Source organism: Xyrauchen texanus, chromosome 2 (genome assembly GCF_025860055.1).
Source record: "Xyrauchen texanus isolate HMW12.3.18 chromosome 2, RBS_HiC_50CHRs, whole genome shotgun sequence".
NCBI classification, from domain to species: domain Eukaryota; kingdom Metazoa; phylum Chordata; class Actinopteri; order Cypriniformes; family Catostomidae; genus Xyrauchen; species Xyrauchen texanus.
In genome coordinates, this window is record NC_068277.1 from 48,864,509 (window position 1) to 48,885,897 (window position 21,389).

General features: G+C 38.2%; 1 protein-coding gene across 6 annotated transcripts in view; it reads right to left on the reverse strand.

Annotated features, from left to right (window-relative positions):
* Positions 1 to 298: 298 nt before the first annotated feature.
* LOC127657372 (inositol hexakisphosphate and diphosphoinositol-pentakisphosphate kinase 1-like) overlaps positions 299 to 21,389 on the reverse strand; it is a 49,245-nt gene continuing 28,154 nt past the window's right edge. For 2 of the 6 annotated variants that reach the window (XM_052146144.1, XM_052146137.1), the window contains exons 20-30: positions 20,408 to 20,535; positions 20,191 to 20,305; positions 19,416 to 19,523; positions 19,144 to 19,257; positions 18,866 to 19,006; positions 17,042 to 17,135; positions 15,960 to 16,085; positions 10,387 to 10,449; positions 4,991 to 5,128; positions 4,705 to 4,818; positions 299 to 2,170 (exon numbers count right to left, since the gene is read on the reverse strand). In XM_052146144.1, the coding sequence (XP_052002104.1) occupies positions 1,563 to 2,170; positions 4,705 to 4,818; positions 4,991 to 5,128; positions 10,387 to 10,449; positions 15,960 to 16,085; positions 17,042 to 17,135; positions 18,866 to 19,006; positions 19,144 to 19,257; positions 19,416 to 19,523; positions 20,191 to 20,305; positions 20,408 to 20,535 (1,749 nt within the window). In that variant the 3' untranslated portion in view covers positions 299 to 1,562. Of the gene's footprint in view, positions 2,171 to 4,704; positions 4,819 to 4,990; positions 5,129 to 7,788; positions 8,600 to 10,386; positions 10,450 to 15,959; positions 16,086 to 17,041; positions 17,136 to 18,865; positions 19,007 to 19,143; positions 19,258 to 19,415; positions 19,524 to 20,190; positions 20,306 to 20,407; positions 20,536 to 21,389 lie in introns of those variants that run through there. The other 4 variants (XM_052146153.1, XM_052146168.1, XM_052146129.1 and 1 more) reach the window with 3 other exon arrangements.

Sequence of the window (21,389 nt, forward strand, 5' to 3'; positions counted from 1 at the left end):
GGTGGGTAAATTATGAAAATTCAAATTTTGGGGTGAACTTTAAAATATGGAAACGTTAGGCGTAATTCTCTGACCATCATCTACTGTGGCTTAGGAAACATCAGGTCTTGTACAAGTGAAAGTCTAGAGGAGAATGATAAATTATAATTGAGGGACTGTCCACTTGTAGAAAACACGAAAATCAGGTATCATCCTTGATTTGCTATAGAATTGGTGCATCTCACTTTTTATAAACAGTTTGCACACAAGAAATGCTGAAATACAGAAGAATGCTCAAAACAATGTTTATAACTTTCTGTGGACAGTCACTTTTATTTCAAACACTGTAAATTAAAGTGGCATTTAATACTACTGCGCAGACTGCATACAGAGCACTAAACATTACAACAAGTTAGAGTTGAGAATCTATCAGAGGCAGATGCTTTAAAATGTCAGTTATCACAAATCAGTCAGTTCTCAGTCAGTTCAATCATTTAGTGGAATAATTCACAGAAGGTGGAAATTAAGTGCTCATCTCTAGATTCTAGAGCTTTTACATTTGAAATTCATGACAAAATGACAAGAAGCTGGTCTTAGATCAGTGAGAGTCCAGTACACAGCCATGTCCACAATCCAAGGTTTACCTAAAGGTCCAAAATTATTTTGGATTTATCCTGGACAAAAAAAAGATGAAAAAGAGCATATTTCTCTGACCAATGTTGATATTTAATAACATTGTTTCTCTTTTTTACTGCACATTTAAATCAATAGAAAAAGAACTAAATAATATTTTCATGTCATGGTAATCTCTGTACTCTCTTCAATTGGTCAAACAGGGAGGATCACACTACAAAATTAGTACTTCACAGAGGTGAACACTACAAAGCAGGAGAGCAATGTACTTGAAACGAACTTAATGATAACATAAGGACTATTATAAACTGATAGGACTGTAGGTTTAACAAATATAAAAACAAAAATATGAAAAAAAGTTAGACAGTATTCATTTGCTGCCTCATTGTTAAACGTAAGCTGCTTATTAGTCAATAAATATCTATACTACATATATATATATATATATATATATATACAGTATATCTGTATTTTATAATGATTTAATAAATTATGACAGTGCTATAGCAGGCTTTGGCAAATAGTAATAAAACTGTTAGCATTTATTTAATATACCTTTAGCTGTATCAGTTAATTATTCAAGTTAAGCTCGCCAATTGCGGTCAAAGTACTTCACCAAACATAAACTTCTATCAAACACGATGTCCCTTATAAAAATATCTTTCAGACCATCCAATGAATAAAAATGGTCTTCTGGAGAAAGTGAGAAGTAAGATAGTAATATATGTTTACATAAAAACGTTGGATTATCAGTGCATCGAACATCTTATGTTTAATAACTGGCCATTTCACTATTGCTTACAATTATGTCAGCAAATGTCCCACTTTTGGATTGGACTGAGGCTTAACGAAGGTCTCTGAGGCACTACAGCAAGAGCATGGTTGAACACCATGATGCATGGTTGACTGCAGAGCTGCGCGTATGAGGAAGCTGGCCCGTCCTATTTCCTTCAAGGCTCAGACACATGTGGAGCTCCCACCTCCAGAGGAATCCCAGAGTGGGGCAGGTTCCCTGGGCTCCCCATCCACACCTCAACCGTTTCGTGGGTATCGAAGAACTCTTCTGGTTCTTCGGGGGTGAGGGGAGTCTGGGCACTGGATCCGGCCTCTGAGCTGCTCTCTCGGAGCTCAAGGAGCACGGGCAGGGAGCCGGGCAGCCCACAGTAGGACTCCCTTGGCGGACTGTCGGCCAAGCGTGAGCAGGAAGTCCTGGGTTCAGCGTGGGTCAGACTTGATGCTTCATTGGCCTCACCAGAACAGGGTCTATCTGTCAGACACCGGTCTGCAGAATCCGTGCTGTCCACTGGTATTTCATTGGGTGTCTCCTGAATGGGAGATGGTATTGAAGGATGTGGGTCCTCAGAGGAGAAGCTGGTTTCAGTGTTGCCGAGTATGGAGGAAGCAGCTTGGCTGGTGTTGTGTTGAGCTAGATGGATCTCTTCGCTGCTCTGAGGGGTGAGGGTGATCTTCTCACTAAAGCTGAAGTGTGGGGAGGTGTCAGCAGTGGTGGGAGACGAGGGACCGGCGCTCGACACAGTACTGGAGGGACCACTGCTGTCTGCATGGAGAAACACATCCACACACGTTCGTATTTCTATCATAGTGCAGACCTTTCTTTACTTGTATTGATTTTATACTGAGCTAATTATATTTTCTTTCCCCATAGACATGGAAATCATAAGGAATATAATGATTAAGGTTAAGATTTCTGTTAACGTTTAGTACTTTTGAAGAAGAAATAACAAATGCAATTCTTATTGGATTACTGCCCTCAATGGCTTTTTGCCAAGTGATGAGATAATTTCATATTTTAACAGAACTGATTTTTGCAAAATACCACTAATTACAGCAAAACTCATAATGTGTATCTTCACCTACACAATGTCATATCAACAACCAACCCTAATTATTCCCTAAACATTGTTTTCAAAACAGCTTTTTAAACTCTGCCTGCCATTGGTCAAACAAAGAGATAATCCCACCCCTTACTCATGCGTTGAGTTATGTTGTTGAGGCGGATCTAAACTGAATTTTTATAGTGCCACACAGACACAGTGTTTACAGTTTTCAAGAAAATGAACTTATGAATGGCTTATAGTTGTCTCTGCATATTAAGCTGGGATAGGAGAAAGCATTATAAGTCTCACAAGCCTTACACTAACACTGATAGTCGTAACTGGCTGATAAGAGTCATTTGTTCAGGAATCGGACAACACTGGTTGTGCTGCTGATTTAATAGAGGTGTTGCATTGACCCTGAATGGTAGCTCAGGATACACTGTATTTCAGCAGAAATCCCATCCACTTTGGTGGAAGAATGCACATTACAGTCATGAAAATCATTCAGTTCTGACATTTTATTTATTTATTTATTTTTTAAAGGTTCTGTATAAGAATGGCAACCCTAATCCTCAATTAAACTCTGAAAATGGAAAGGTTCCTATAAGATATTATTTAGTATGTTTATTAAGACATAATTTATGATATCGGGCTCTATTTTCATGAGTGTGCAGTCAATATCTTATCCAATTTTAGTGCCAGCGAAAAGGCATGGGTGGGAGTGTTTGCACTATCTGTGGGTGTCTGTATGCAAATTGTTGGTGTATTATATTTTAATGAAGTGGCACAAAGTGCAATTCACTATTTTCCTGAGAAATAGGTCATTGGGCTAAGACGCAAACCATGTCTGTTTTCAGTGTAAAGTCTAAACTCGGTTCCTGCATTTGCAGTTTATAGAGAATCCACCACCAGGTGGTTAATAAGTTCATATCCAAACTCAAAAAATATAGTGGAACATCAAATTATGTCCCTGACAATCACTGTTGTAGCCCTTTTATGAAATAAATATTTATGAGATTTGTGTTAAAATATCTAGAGTTCATGGTTTATTTTTAAAATATAATTATTATGTTTATATTTACAATTGTATTTATGATCTAATTTGTATTGGTATTGTTCCACCTGTTGTCGTATAGTGATTTTGAAGTCACTGTAAAAGGGGCTGGTGGAAGAAGTTGGAGAGAGTAAAATGTTTGGATTTGATATGATGTTTTTTTACACTTCATTATTTTTATTATATTTTTATTTAGTTTGAAGTGTAAATTTAATTTAGATATATTTTTGGTTTGATTTATTCATTTTTCAAATCAGTAGAAGTGAAGTGCATTCCAATACAATCACTGTTAATACTTGTCATGATTAGTGTGTCAGTAGATGAAAATAATAATAATTACATTCCTATATAATTTAACGGAGCGTAAATCCAATCCTGAAGAGAACAACATTTTCCACATATATAAAAGGATTGTGTCATTGTTACATTTATGCACAAAAGAACATAAGTCCATATTTCTCTTCTAATTCACTGCATACAGTCCATTTACACTACCATCCTTTATTGAATGTGTTGTCTTATTTGTATTGGTATTTTTCCACCTGTTGTCGTAGAGTGATTTTTAAGTCAATACAAAAGGGGCCGGTGTTTTTTTTTACTGTATATCACTGGTACATGACATGGCGTGGACTATATAATATGACGCAGATGGTGCCGGAGAAGGACCTCAGAATTAAATTGCACTTGACCTAGCCCATTAGCGCTTTGCGTGCAGTTTCGCCAAACGCATTTGCGCCTGCACAAAAATACCAAAACGTCCTGGCCATGCCCATTGACTTTGCGTTATGACTTATGGCATAGCTCTGCGCTTAGCGCTAGCAGTCTTAAAATAGGGCCTTTCAGGTTTTACTATCCTTTTGGGGACATCTGGTCCCCAAAACATTGGCAATCCGCTCATCTTATCACGTGGCTTGTTGAGCACGTTCCCGCGGAGACCTAGTGCATGTGGAGGCTCACGCTATTCTCCGCGGCATCCACACACAACAAATCGTGGCTCACAGAGAGTGAGAACCATATTATAGCGACCACGGGGAGGTTAACCCAACGTGACTCTACGCGCCCTAGCATCCAGGCCAATTGGTTGCTAAGGAAGCCTGACTGGAGTCACTCAGCATGCCATGGATTCAAACCTGTTACCCAGGCCCAACATATGTTTGTTCTTAAAGAATCTGCTATCTGAAAAAGGGGTGCAGTACTCACACCATGGTGGGCGGTCAGACCGCTGCCGCATTGAAACGGAGGAGGACAGCACTCGTTGAGGGATATAAGAGTCCACTGATGGCTGGTTTTGGGAATCAAACATGGCTGAGAATGCTATAGTAGGAGAGAGGAGCACGCACACTATTAGGGCACAAGCACCTTTTGTTGCAATATGAAATTAACTGCAATTACAGGGACCTTGATGTATGTCATGTTGTTTGGTGATTTGTCATATCATAAGTGCGTGGACCAAAAGTAATATATAGAATGAATCTAAGAGCATCACCTCTGGTTGTCCTGGTGTGGGAATCTCCTGCACTCTCACACACACCTGTCAGGAACTCATTCACCTGTTTGAGTGAAAGGGAATTGTGGAGGGTCTCGAGAGGGTAGATAGAGGGCACCATGGAACATCCTTCAAAACCTGCAGATGAGAGAAGTGATGCACAACAACGTCTATTACTACTGAATCAGTGTGGATTGTCATTCCATCTACTGCCACACACTTGTTAGTGATAGAACCACAGTCAAGTGCGGGAAACATTTCACACACAAACACATGAAACCCACCACATCCTCTTGCCATTCATTCAAGACTACATTTTTTTAATTTAATTAGCCATTAGAGATAGTAGGCATTTTATTTAGCTGAAAAAACAAACTTTTAATGAGGATTAAAGCAACACATGGAAGTTATGAAGGAGCTAGCAGAAACACATTACATATCTGTCAAATGCTTGAGAAATAATAAAACAAATGAATGAATGCTGATCATCATGTAAACTGAATTCTGAAAAGAGAACAAATGAAAAAACAAACAAAGATATAATAATATATGAACAATATATATAAACAATGTATAAACAATTATATAAATAAGCTCAACAAAATTCTCATTAAAATTCTCATTTATATTATATACAATGACTAATTTAATAGACTTCCATAATTTATTTTAGTTTTTTTTAATCCCTGGAGTCCCGTGGCATGCAAATCATTTGTCAAGTCAGCATGAAATAAAAAATGGAATATTTAAACTTAATTCTCTCATCATTTTTTCACCCTTATGCGGTCTCGAACTCATAGGACTTTCTTTCTTCTGTGGAACTCAAACAAAGATATTTCAAAGGATATATGATGCGTTTATATCCATACAATACAAGTCAATGGGGTCCAACAAGGAACATGCCTCAAAAAGGACATGAAGGCAGCATAAAGGTGATATAACTCAAAGTGGTTTAACCCATGTCTTCTGAAGTGATGCGATCAGTTCTAGGTGAGAAACAGACCAAAATGTATCTCATTATTCCTATTAATCTTGACATCTGCGGTCTCCTTGGCGCATTCATGAGAGAAAGTCGTTAACCACTCACTTTTACCCCATTGACTTGCATTGTATGGACAAAAATACCTCATACATCCTTCAAAATATCTTCACTTGTGTTCCCTAGAAGAAAGTCAAATGAGTTTGCGACGACATAAGGGGGGTAAATGATGAGAGAATTATAATTTTAATTAACTATGCAGGTAACACTTTGAACTAACATAAACTATTGTATTTTTATTAACTAACATTAACTAAGATTAATAAATGTTGTCAAAAATATATATATTGTTCATTGTTAGTTCATGATACCTAATGCATTAAATAATGTTAATAAGAGGAACCTTATGGCGGAGTGTTATTACTGTGCCTTTAATGCATGCTCCTGGTCTTATTGTGCATGAATCATCAGTGCATGTTATTCCAAGTAAAAACATTTTGTCTTTGTAATATTTTATCAAAATGTTATATATTGCTCTGCCTACATTTTACAATCCAATAAACTCCCAAAAGGTAAAAATCAAGTCCTCCCCTACATTTTTTCCCCACATAGAATATCCTGTTTTTCTCAGAAACATGTCAGATAACAAATGTAAAATTGGTTGTGAACAGTGTTTCATGTTGTCTTCAATATATTTACATAATCTGAGATATATATACATATATATATATATATATATATATAAAAAACATTCTGTTCTACGGGTAAACCACACTGTTATTGAAATGGCCACCGGTGGTCAACTGCAGGCTAATAGCAAACATTTTCTGTTGCATATTAATGTTTCCCTTCTTAACTTAGCAAATTAAAGATCCCAGATTAATTATGTTAAAGTAAAAATCACTAGGTTAATCACAATTCATTACTTTAATCTATTGATAGTGACAGATAACCCAAAAATGAAAATCCAGTTATTATTAACTCACCCTTGTTTTGTTTTAAACCCATATGACTTTTGTTTGTTTTTTTAGGTACACAAAGGTAGAAATAAAAAAAGAAAATTCTGCTCAGTAATGTTATACGGTGGCAGTGGATGGTGAAAATCTTCAAACAAGTTTTGTAAGTTTGTGTCTCTTGTTTGTGTGAAGAGGTGCTGTATTTTCTGTTGTTAATATTGCTGTAGTGGTCCGGTTGTAGCAAACAAAGCCATTTTTTGATTGAACTGAATCTTGTAAACAGGGACTGCATGAACTGCTGCTCTCGTGCACTCTCATGAACCCGTACTGAGAGCAACGGTCAGTTAAGATTTTCACAAAATTTGATTAAGGTGTGGTTCTCACCAAACCTTATTGTATGCCTGCAAGACTAGGGATGAGTCACATGGAATCATTTATTAGACTTCTGAATTATACATTTACGTCCTTTTGAATCTTAAAAAGGTGGTCACCATCCACTACCATTGTACGACATCACTGAGCAGAACATTTCTTAAAACTTCCTCTCTTTGTGTACCGAAAGTGAAAGAAAGTCATTTTGGTTTAGAACAACACAAGGGTGAATAAATAATGAATGCATTTTCATTTTGGGATGAACTATCCCTTTAAAGATTCAAAACAATATAAATCTACCAAAAGATCAGGTTCAAAGAGGTTAAAAAAAAATAAAAAGAGCCATGTCATCACAAGCTGCTTTTCCCAATAACACAAGCATGCTTCAAACAGCAGAGGCACTATAGCAAAGCTGATGCAGCTGTGGCAGCGGCCATTACGGCAGTCATGGCACGGCACAGCATGGCACGGAAAAACTCCGCAGGGCTGACCGTAAAGGTACTCTAGTGGGTCCTGGCCGGAGATTAACCAGTTGCGGAACAGGCGGAGATGGTAGGAGCACTGATGGATGTGGTGGGCAAAAGCACTGTCCAAAGAGAACGTGTGGCCAATATTGGGGTCGGTGGAAAAAGGCCTCAGCAGCTGGGCTACCTGGTGCTCCTTCAGGGGCTCTGAGGAAGAAGAGGCAAAGCAGGGAAGAGAGTGGGGAGTACAGGAAGAGGGTTGGCAGGTGGATAGGTGCTTGGGCCAATAAAACTGACCCAGAATGGGGATGTCGTGGACAGCAGTTCTGATATTAACATTTCATGCTAAGAGAGTGACCTCCAACACAATGGCTCTGATGGGGTTTAAAAGGTACTTCAACATATTCTACGTTTTTAACACATGTAAACAAAGATTAGCCTGAGCGACTGGTCACCAATACAGGAAATCCCAAGCGTACACAGAGCACCATTTAAAGTCCATTACCATTATTCACAAATGATTATGTATTGTTCTGTGCTAACCTCTGGAAGGGAGTAAAGAGGATACAGTACATCTCTGCAGCCAATCAAAGTCACTAAATTATAAAATCACATGCCGACAGTTAAAAAAGAAAGTCTTTATATCAACACTGAAAAAGGTTATATTTCTTCCTGAAGTTCGCACTGTGTGAGTTCTTGTGCGTGTATGCGGAAATTCTGCAGTTGTGCCCAGTCGATAATTGGTGTAGTTGCAGTGAGGACAGAGATCTCTCATTTCCTGAGCCAGACCACCACAGAAATAGTTTAACCACCATGGCAGAAGTATCATCCCGTGTGCCTAAAGTGAATACAGTACTCAGTGGAGTCAAATATCACACCGCAACATATTCCCTTTTCATTCCTACCACTAGACAACAAATTGAGGATGTCGAATCATTAGATTTCACTGAATATACCGCAGGAAGGGCCACTGTTATACACCCTTACCATAGAGATGAACTTTTTTTTAATTAAAACATAGCAATAATTACCATATCATACATTTAAAAATGAATAGTAATCATTTAAAAAATATATATATATATTGCAAATAACAAGCACAACCTATTCAAGGACTGAAGTGTAAAATCATCCTACCGTTTAACCAGAAATTAAGGGCACTTTCACACTTAAAGGGTTAGTTTAACATACAAATAATTACGCTAAAAAAAACAAAGGAATACAATAACAGCAAATAAATTGGTTTAGAGTGTGCACTAATTTCAGAAACATTAAGTAAGCAAATATTTCTCATTACATACGGGGACATAATTAGCATGGACCAAAGCCTCCTACGTGAAAGGTTTTAAGATCTGGATGGCATGGAATGTGTGGTGGGTGGCAGGGAGTGTGTGGGATCCGGCAGGGAATGGGGAGTGTGTAGGTGGAAGAGGGACCATCTTTAAGCTCTGTCTGAGATGTACTGAAAACATGCAGAAAGAGTGTCCAAATACGTTTAAATACACACATAAGACGCTGCAGTAATTCACAGTTTTTGACCTTAGGTATTACATCCACTCGTGCATTCTATAAACACGCACCCTTTTAGCATCATCATAATACTGTATATATACTGTTACATAAATGGTAGTATATATAGCAAGATTAATTCATACCCACATACGGAAAAAAACATTAAAAATGGTCTGTTTGTTTAGGGAAGTAGGTTTAGTTGTGCTAAATATCTCCCCTGCATCCACATGATCACAACATATGCAAAATCATTCTTTAACAGAGGGAAAATCAATGGTAACCAACATTACATCAACATGCAGTCTATGCACAGCACGTGTATAAACGATTAGTTAGAGAACCACAAAAGACACAAGCAAGGATTACAAAGACAGAAGGTACATTTTAGTCACATAAATAATTGAAGAGAACATAGTTACTTATGGTGCAATTATATTTCAATTTGAAGGACATTTTTGTCTTTGTCGTTTGTGGTGTTTCAAAATGTCAAGGCTTGTTTTGGTGAAGAAAGCACTGAGATTTTAAGCTGTTTCCCATGTGAAATGGATAAAAGACTCTTTTGATTTGTAATTTGACATTCAAGACATTAGACATAACTTCATTATACAGCCACATGAAATGGAAGTTAACAAAAATATAGAGAGAAGAGTGATGGGGTAAAGGAGAGACACGTGAACCATTTCCCGGTTAACAATCACTGTTTGCTATATTCTAAAATGAGAACTGCTAACAGGGGAAGGGTTGAATCACTGGTGTACATTGTCCAGTAGTGGTTCATACCTGTGATCTTTACTGTAATACACCCGCCTACCCACAGACTTGTGCATACAGGCACACCAAACACAAAAATGTGCTTACACTCATCCACAGAAATGATCATCTGTAAACTGCTCAACATTGTGTCACTTAGTGAAAGTGAGAGGTAAACGCAGGAAGAGGACAGGACAGAAATAGAAGGGAGTGTGTGGGATGTTGGAAAAGGTATTGAAGGAAACAGCAGTAATCACATGAAATGAGACAAACAAAATACAAAAATGAAAAGACTCTTCCATTGACATGCAAAACATAAGAGGGAAAGAAAGTGGAAATATACTTGAAGAGAAGCAGACGTACCATTAGTCGGATGCTTTGCAAACGACACAGAAAATCGCTTTACTGCCGGCATAGACAACAATTCTGAGGAAATAAAAAAGGTCACTAGTTACCATATTTTACAGTACACCTGGACAGAATGGGGATGGCGTTACAGTGCTGAAGGTGTGAGTCTGTCAGGGATATTAGGGGGAAGAGTGTAGGGTTGGATTTCTATGTTGCTACTGTGTCTGAAGCACTATACCAATTCAGAGACATTGGGACAGGAAGCTGGAAAAGAGCAGCGTTTTGTGATATGCCTTAATGTGATTTTGAATTTTGGTTAAGAGTCAGAATATTCCGCATTATGTTATTATGTAAGCTATGTTCATTTCATAGATGGGCCCACTGGGGTTTGCTTTCTGCAAAAGAATAAAGTATATTGGAACAAGAATAAATAAAAAGAAAAGTAAAACAACAATTCAGTTTATGAGCAAAATTGAGTCCCCACAGAGAATTAGGTTAAATGAACAGTTCACCCAAAAAACGAATATTCTGTCATCATTTATGTTGTTCCCACATTACAATCTAACATGGATAACAAAAGGATAATATTTGCATCTTTTTTCTGTACTATTCAAGTGAATGGTGACTGAGGCTGACCCACTCTACACCGGAAGTGTGCGGCATGTTGCATCAAAAGCAAATAGATCCCATTATAATCAATAAAGCTGTCTGTTGCAACGTGTTGCATCGCGTAGCACTGACAGTAAACTAATGACCTGCTCTTTTGCTGACAAGCTGCAGACCTTTAACTCCAGCCACTTTATAACCCTGTCTGTCTTAAATAAAATGACCAAATATCATATGTTTGAATCTTTTTGCCATTAAGTTTGTTACACATGTTTTAAAGCTTAGAAGCTGTACTAAACAATGCATGTAGGCATTATGACCAAAACTGAACAACTGCTTTGAAATTTGCAGACAAATCAGAAGTGTTCCATTTTTATAATATATTAATACTTTCACACTGTACATATTACTCTAATCTGTAAAAAACTCAAAATGATCAAACAGCCATGTGCCATATGCTGTTGGAAAGCACTCAAAGAATAGAATACAACCAGTCTTTTTGTTCTCACAGACAAAAATATAGAGAGTAATAGTTAAGTACATGTTTCTGACATACATGTTACATGTACACAGGTGTTAATTATAAGTTGTGGTTTCACTTATAACTTCTCGAAAATAAACAGAACATAAAATGACTTAAACACATACCACTACTTAGAGAAGAGGATTCCCATTAACAATGTGCACACAGCATGTAATGTGCTATCTGGCTAAAAACACATTCCTGAATCAGATGACTTCATTGGAGATGATGTAGTATGCATCATGAAATGCTAAACCAATCGTATTAGGATTCAGATCACTGCAACCAGAGGTGATAGTCATCCAAATATGGGCAGAGAGGATCGTTCACTTTAAATACATATGGCCACCAAGAGATGGCGTCAAGTACATGACACAGACTCAATGATGACTCAAATGACACAGAATGGAACTGAATGAGATCTCGTTACTCATGCCTGCATGCTTTGGAGAGAGAGAATAGCTTTAATCATTGTTGTATTTGTATGTGTAATTAGTTATTATGTACAATTATTATGTTTTATTTATTTGAAGACATTTTTGGACACTAGAATAAAATTATTATTGTAATGCTTAAGTTACCAATGACATGATTGGGAACAAAATAAAAGCAGTTTTTCTGAGCTACCTAATTTGCACCCTATAATGCCAAATCAGAAAATTTTGTGAAGTTTTTGTGAATTTACAGCAGTTTTTTAGGCTGAGAGTCTCTTAATTTATCATAATCTAGATCAGGCCTATTCAACTGGCAGACTGTGGGCCAAATCCGGTCCATTTGAAATTTTCAGTGGCCCATGTGAGTTGTCTTAGCAGCTGTTCACACCGAATGCGTTTTGTGTCTATTCAAGCTGTTTTTCAATTGTTTTCCTATGGAAGCTTGCGCTAGATGGATGTGCCCCAGGTCTTGATGTTTTTACAGTGTCTCGTCTTGTAAACGTTTTCTTTAAAATGATCCCAAACAATTGACACTCTTTGTTGCTGTTTTTTTTTTGCATTTTGTGTCATACCACATGCTTATGCAGCTTTAGCAATAATAACATCACAATAAATAATTATATAATAAGTGAATGTTTATACCATTGTATTTCTGTTGAAAATATTGGTTATTTTCCATGTTGTGCAAACATCTCTTTTTGGGTTCCACGAAAGTAAATGATGACAGAATTTATATTTTTGAGTGAACTATCCCCGCTAATATTGAATGTTGAAACTTTGGCTGACTGTGAGCATGACTGGAAGCATGTGAGCTAATGGGAACTTCTCTATTATAAACACGTGCAATTTATTTGTTGTTGTTTCTCAGAACAAACAAAATGGTAGACAGAAGTGTGAAAGGCTTGAGACAGTCAGATTGACCACTCACTTTCTGTCAAAAACACAAGCAGGCCTGAGAGATTTCGGTGCAACAGACATGCTTCACAGAACACAACAACAAACAATTGAGGACAAAGAGAAAGAGGACTGTGTTCAATGACCCGCCTGTCACGTCTACATATATCACAAATATAGAGGTTTAAGCTGAAGCTAAAAAAGTTAAATGAGGCATGAATAGGCCCATGTATACAATAGAAATGAATGAGAGGACAAAGCTTTTATAACTACAGTAAAAGAGTGGTAAACACAAAAAAACACCAAAAAGAAAATTGTAACTGAAACTCAATGTCACACTGACACCTTGTGGGCAAAGAGTTGTACCACAAACACACAAACTGAACATTCTGGAAGGAATCTGGACTCTTAGGGCCAGAGGGACAATTCATGGATGCAGTGTTGGGTAAGATTTGAAATTAGACTGAAATCCAATGCGAATAAAGTAAATTATTAAATCTAGCGCAATCTTTCATTACTGTGATGCTTTTAGAGTAACAAATGCAATATATATGAAAACTTTCATGTAAAACCAACACCAGGTCAAGGTTTAAAGGTAAAGTGTGTAATATTTTCAATATTGATATATTCAAATCTAAGCTTAATATGCAAAGACAACTTTAAGTAAGCCATTTGTAAGTTAATTTCCCCAAAAAGTGTAAACATTGTGGCCCTGTGGAGCTATCAAAACAATACTCTGTTTATTTGAGATAGGACTACCTTTTTGCCTGAACAACGAAAGACGGTGGGTGATGCTAGTAGCGCAGAAATTACACAATGCAGCTTGAACTTAACATAGCTAATGGAGAGATATTCAAATGATCTATGTTTCTGCTAGAAGGCAGATCTGATTTACAGAACTTGTACTCCCAATCTAATGTTGTCAAGAATATGGAAAATGACAAAGAAACAAAGACTGTATTCATTGCTTTAAGACATTGAATGGCACAATAGACTCCCATGATCTTTTGGACAAAATATGTAAGACCACGATAATGAACCAGACGTGAAATGGTAAATGATATGTGTGATACTGCATCAAGGATTGGTTCACCCAAAAATGAAAATTCAGACACAGTTTACTCACCCGTGTTGTTATAATCCCATATGACTTTGTCTTTTTCTTAACACAAAGGGAGAAATTGTGAAAAAAAAATTGTACTCAGTGATGTCATGCAATGGCAGTTTATAGTGACCACCTCTTCAAGCTTCAAATGGACACAAAAGTATCATTTCTAATAAATTATTCCACGAGACTCATGATTGTTATGAAAGCATATGGTTTGGTGAGAAACAAACTGAATCTAATCTATTATTAGTTGATTTCCTGTACGCATTCATGAGTCTGCACACTAGCAACAGTTCACACAGTGCCCTCGTGGCATTGGGGCGTTCAAGCAAAAACTTGTTTTGTTTATATATAAAGAGGTCCTCCACAGCGATAGTGACAAAAGAACAACACAGCTGCACAGTAAGTTCTGCTCTCTGTTTTGTGTGCAGCTGTGTTGTGTTCTGTTGTCTCTATCTCTGTGGAGGACCCGTTTTTAGACATCACCGAGTACAACTATTCCATTCCCTAACAAGGGATTAATGAGATAGGAGAAGGCGAGAACCGGCTTGACAATATAAACAATATTTTAATATGAAACTCAACCAAAAAGACAAATGCACAAAGTTGTCGGACAGCTGCCCGTAAATCTCTCTCTCTGTCCCACTGCAGTCTCCAGTCGGCCTTTATCCCTCTCTAAGGCTTGATTAGCTTGATTAGGGGCCGGGTGTGGAGCATCACGACCCGGCCCGGCCATCCGCCTTGTCACATTCCTCCCTCGTTCTCTCAGGCCAGGGAGCCCCCGGCATGACGTACACCCCCCTTTCCCTGGGGAGGAGCGTGCCTAACGCCCCATCTGCCGGCAGGTCATCCCCGTCTACCTGGATGAGGGAGGGGACAAGGGGAGGGAAACAAAAAAAAGTTGGCACCTACACGCCGTAACGGTGATCGTGCAAAATGATTAAAAACAGTTCAAAATAGAGAGGGAAAGGCCAACACGGAGCGGCAGTGGGAGAGAGAGCGAGAGAGAGAGAGAGAGAGAGAGAGAAAAAAAAAACACTTACACGCCGGTTCTCCGATACGCCGTAGCTTGGTCCTCGCTACTCTTCCAACCTCCAACGGACAACAGCCGCGCCTCCCCGGAAGAATCGAAGGCAGTCCTCCGGCCCCTGGCAGACGGAACGCCCCCCGCCGCATACTTGGGAAACAGAAGGGATCGCCCCTGGCAGCGATTCTCCCACTCCAGGCGGTCGGCCTGGAGCCCCTCCCCGCTCGCGGTAGGCGGTCTCATACCCCGCCAAGTTTCAGCGGCTGGTAGGGGCCTCCTCCGTCCCTGGCAACGGCCCTGACTGCTCCAGGCGGTCGGTTAGGAGCCCCTTCTCCCTTCGCGGGTCGGCGGCCATTCGTCCGCTTTCAGGCGGCCGGACTCCTCCGTTCTCCGGTGGATGGCCGCGGCTGCTCCTTTGGGGTGGATGGTAGCAACGAGAACTCCACCATGGCGTATCCCTCCTCCTTCCCGGATTTCGGCACCAGTGTAAAGGGATTAATGGGAAAGGAGGAGGCAAGAACGGGCTTGACAATATAAATAATATTTTAATATGAAACTCAACCAAAAAGACAAATACACAAAGGTGTCGGACAGCAGCCCGTAAATCTCTCTCTGTCCCACTGCAGTCTCCAGTCGGTCTTTATCTCTCTCTGAGGCTTGATTAGCCTGATTAGGGGCCGGGTGTGTAGCATCACGACCCGGCCCTGCCCTCTGCCCTGTCACAACAACAATTTTTCACAATTTCTCCCTTTGTGTTACGAAAAAAAAAAAGGTTGGTTATAACAACATTGGGGTGAGTAAACAATGACTGAATTTTAATTTTAGAGTAAACTATCCCTTTAACAATACCACCAGAAACCACTACATGTCAATAAAGGATCTGATACAACAATAGTTATTTTCCTACTCTTTAACTTTAAACAAAGAGCCCTATTGGTTATACCTCTTACTTTCATTAGCTCTCAGATGACAAAAGGAGCTGGACAGGGCACATACCGTCTTTATAGGTCAAACTGCCGGAGGTGAATTTTTTGCGATGTGTGCGTGCGTAGTCCTGAAGGTTAGGGGCACTAGAGGAGCCCCCTAGAACGGTGGTGCTGAAGAGACCAGCACACTGTGAGCCTGTAGAGGGTTTAGATAATTGAATTAGTTTGCACGCCAACCACATGCACTTAATAATCAAAACAGAGCAGTTCCTGCAGGGAGTGGGGTGAGAGGATTATTAAGTCATAATATATGACTCATGTCAAAACCATTACGGATAGGCAGACATCACTGACAATTAACAAAAGCAATGTTCTTGTCAGGGAAAATGTTTATGAAAATATACGCCTTTGATCTATAATGAGCAGTGTTCGCATTTCAGACTATCCAAATGATAACATCAGCAGATGGTTAGGTATAAAACATTTCTGACTACATCCAGGATTATTTTGTTTAGTATATTATCAAATCAAGCTATTAAGACCGGTCGAACGGCTTAATGCTTTTATAAACAGCAGCAACAGTAATATGATCAAAATTCCAATGATCAATGTATTATTCTGGCAAGTAGTATAATTAATTATCCTAATCGTAGGTTGTTTGTGGTTTCCATGCAACGCAGCAATTTTCTGCATTAAAATAGAATGCACAGTCACATATGTACATTTATAGTTTTTATAGTTATTTTACTATGGCTTCGAACATGACTCATCCAATCAGAATTTAGAGTTGGAACTGTCCTTTAAAAAAACTGCACAAATTACAAAACTAACTCGTTATCGGAGATCACAACTCTGTCAGTCTTACACAGACCAGAAGCACAGAATTCAGCTCAAATCTCCAAGATGTCTAAAAACAATGAACAGCTTCTCAACAGCTCCCCCACAAAACAAACTGCATCTTTGTCTAGATCTGAAATATGTATCCACTTATTTTCTTGGTAATGTCAATGCAAGCAGTAGGCTAATGGTTTTTACACTCAAAATAACATCCAATATAGAGTTTTCTTAGACTGGGAGGGTGATTTCCTGTCAGAGAGAAGAAATAAACAGCAGTTGTTGAGGCTGAATGAGGAACAGACACATGATACCAACCTAATCCACTCTGCTTCATCTCTGGAGACTGACGTGAGCAGGAGGGGAAGAGGCGGTAGTTGCACCCTTTAGAGGACGAACTTTCTGACAGGACCTGTGCAATCAAACATGAGCACTGTTGAATCACAGAACGCATCATAGTTATATATGAGTATTAAAGGAATTGTTTATACAAATAAAAACATTCTGTAATTATTTATTCACCCTCAAGTTGTTCTAAATCTGTATGACTTTCTTTTTTTAAAGAAAATTCTTCAATATAATAAAAGTGAATGAGGACTTGGGCTGACACCATAAAAGTATTGTTAAAGTGGTATTGATAGAGATTTTCAGATTCGGTTCGATTCACCAGCTCTCAAATCGATTCGATTCCAATTTGATTCAATATTGATTCATTTGGGGATATTTCTGTTCCAATGTCCAATTTGCTTACATATGAAAGAAATTACTTTTCAGCTAATGCTGAAATTATAAACGGACCTTCTAACCTTTTATGTTAAAGGTCCTTTATGTCCTTAAAGGGACCTTCTAGGTACAATTCGAAAATATAAATTTCACAAACTACATTTTATTTGGTTTTCATCATAATGGTCACATTTTAGCTGGAAAACATCAATGTATTCCATCAATAAACATCTTGAAATGGCATATATTACACTGCATATATATATATATTTTTTTGTTACATATTTATGGTTTACATGCATAATTTGTATCTATTTACAAGTATTTATATTGATATGTAGAATATGTCCTAAATCTGTGCTGTCTCTTTAAGACTACCGGCATCAGCCAATGGGCCCATATTAACGGGAGAGGATGCACACTGTTTTTTGTTTTTGCACTTCTGTACTATGTGTGATAAGAACTAAATGTTTTTTTTATTGTTTTTAATCAACAACTGATTGTGAAGAACAGAAAGGATATTTTATAATGACACATGGATCCGTGGATCTCGTCTTTGGACACACGAACAAGTCAAACCAAACTTTTAATCTTAACATGCAGTGAAAGGATCTTTTCACTGAACTTTTTTTGCCACTATTCTACTCAATCACTGGTGAGTGAAATCTGAACATTTACCAGCCAGTGGCTAATCTTAGACATTTATAGTCACATAGCGTGAAATTAGGTTGCATATGTGAGTGATTTACTTGCATTGTAGAAAGTTGTGCAAAGAGTAAAATATCGATCTTGGGATATGTGAATCAGTATCTACATAGTTCAAACAAAGATCGCGATTCATCGGAAAATCTATACAATATATCTAGCCAGTCCTAGTGATGAACACCACCAAATTTAAGTCATTATACACTTGACATCTGCCCAATGTCTCCTTGGACATTGTTCAATTTATTATTAATAATATTTACCAGTGCAGAGAGGCAAGTTGAACAACTTGCTCTATTGAGTCAGATCTCCATCCAGTTCACAAAAACAGTCTGCATGATCACTAACTGACTTCATGATCCAGATGTAGCAGTTAATAGCCCACTAGAGGGGAAGATTATCAGCAAATAACAACTTAAATTTAAATCTATTTGTCACACAAATATATCTTATGGCTTCTGAAGACTTGGAATACAGTACACAAGTAGTACAGACAACTTTTACTATACTTTTATTCTCATTCACCACATTTTTCATTGCATGTAAAAGAATGGCCAGGGTATTCTTTGAAAATATGCATTTTGTGTTCTACAAAAAAAAGGAAGGTAATACGGATTTGGAACGATATGAGGGTCAGTAAATGAAGACAGAATGAACTATACGTAATGCATTGTAGTACATGCAAAGCAAACTATATGTGATACTCTGTGATACCTCCATCGAGCCAGTCTTGCGATTCCGGAACAGAGGGGATTTCCTCTGGGTGCTAATGGTCTCAGACAGGGGCAAGGCCTGATCAGGTTCATCTCGTGCGAGGTTCTCTAAACTACCAGGGTCTGTTTGCTTCTGATCATTCTATGCCAAACACAAGCCAACCAAAATGCCAGCAGAGACACAAACAAACTTGAGCAAAAAAACCTAGATATTATGAGTCGAGAAATAATCTAATCCAATAAGTGATGAGAAAATTAAACAAAGGAATCTTTGTTTACTTCAGCAGAGGCTGGTCGGAAGCCAAAACCCATTGGAGCACTCTCCTCCTCAGATACTTTAACACCAGGGCTGAAATGCAGTTCCACATGGAAGCGCTCTTCAGAGGATGGGTTCTGAGTTAACACAATGTCACAACAGTCACAATTTCCCCAAGGACTCTGTTGAGCTTACACAGATCCCCATAAAACATGTACCTGCTCTGTTATGACAGTTTGCTAATGTTTACACTTTGTCTCAGAGGAGCTGAGCAGAGAATGAGAACAGGATGTACCTTATTGTTATCTTCATAGAGCATAATGACTATCTGGGTCATGTAGTTGAGCTCAGACACTGCACCCAGATAATCCATGGCTCTCTTCCACTGTTGGTCCTTCTCCTCCTGCAGCAAAATCAGGAGACATATCAGCATCAAAAGATTTAAATCTATGGCTTGGTCTTAAAACCTAGTGAGCTATATATATATATGTCCTCACAATTCAAGTAAATGGATACCAACATTCTGACACTCCAAAAACCACATAAAAGCAGCAGAAAAGTAATCCATCAGTAAATCAGTATCTTCAGAATTGATATGATAGGTGTGCGTGAGAAACAGGTCAATAATTAAGTACTTTTTTACGATCAATCCCCACTTTCACTTTCACATTCACATTCTTCTTTTGTTTTTGGCAATTCGAATGCTACATGCATATCACCACCTACTGGACAGAGAGGAGTATTTATAGTAAAAAAAAAAAAAAGACTGATCCGTTTCTCACCCAAACCAACATATTATTTACATTAAGGATTACTTATAGGCTGTCTTTTTGATTTTTGGACCTTTAAAATGTTGGCACCCATTCACTTATGTTGTATGGACCTACACAGCTGAAATATTCTTCTAGAAATCTTTGTTTGTGTTCAGCAGAAGAAAGAAAGTCATACACATCCGGGATGGCATGAGGGTCAGTAAATGATGAGAGAATATTCATTATTGGGGAACTATTCCTTTAAGAAAAGTTTGTTGGAGAAGTGTGAAACCAGTCTTAATATGCTATAATACTTACATCCAACAGGCCACCATAACGGAAGATGCTAAGAAGGGAGTGGACATGACTCTCACTAGTGAAATATAGGCGAGTTCGGACATGCCTGCCTGGTGACAGGACTCCACGTGAATATCTGGTACACAATAAGAAGAAACATGTATGAGCTCTTACAATTAGTAGGAAAGAGAACATTAAAAAAGGACAAAAGAGGGACAGAAGAGCGAGAGAATCTCACAGTGGATGCAGCTTGTTTACAGACTCGTCCTCATGTGTTCTCTGTAAGTCCAGCTGAATCTTCTTCACTAAAGGCAGACAGTAGGCATAGGCAATGTCCAGCTTCTCCACCTTATTAATGCCATACTCCTGAAAATGTAATCAGCATAAACCTGAACAGCGGACCAATTTCAGATCCTGGCTTTGTGTAGCATACTTGGTAAAAACATTATGCTTTTTAAACTGATAAGACAAAAACAACTTATCTATTTTCACATTCAAACATAATTGTATTATTTCAAGCATTAAGTATTCCCATATAGGGTTGTCAAAAGTTCTGGTTTTTCAATACCAAATGAATACAAGTGTAACAATACCAGTTTTCTACATAGTACTGGCAGTACTGACTCAACCTGGTTTGCAGGAGCCAAAATTACAAATCCTGCTATGGCAAAGGCTTAGCTGAACATTCACAGGCACGAGAGAATAACACTTGTGAAATGCTCCTGTTAATTGAAATGTGTCAAGAATACTTTACTTACAATGGCTGCTGCCAATGGTATTAGCTACAAAACAAATAGTCAAGATATTAAAAGTGATATTTCAAACAAAGATGAAAATTCTCTCATCGATTTCTCACCCTCATGCCATCCCAAATTCTTCTGTTGAACACAAAGATTTTTAGAAGAATATTTCTGCTCTGTAGGTCCATACAAAGCAAGTAAATAGTGATCAAAACTTTGAAACTCCAAAAAGGCACATTACACTACTTAGTGCTCTATGCATGCATCAAGCACTAGGAAATGTAATCAAGCTTGAAATCATGGTCATGCCTTGAGACTGCACTGGCAAGCTCTACAGTGAAAAAGTTCAATTTTGGTCTGTTCTCACCCAAAACCAATTGGATCGTTTCAGAAGACATGGATTAAACCACTAGAGTCGTATGGATTACCTTTATGCTGCCTTTTTGGAGCTTCAAATTGAAATACTATTCTAAAAATCTT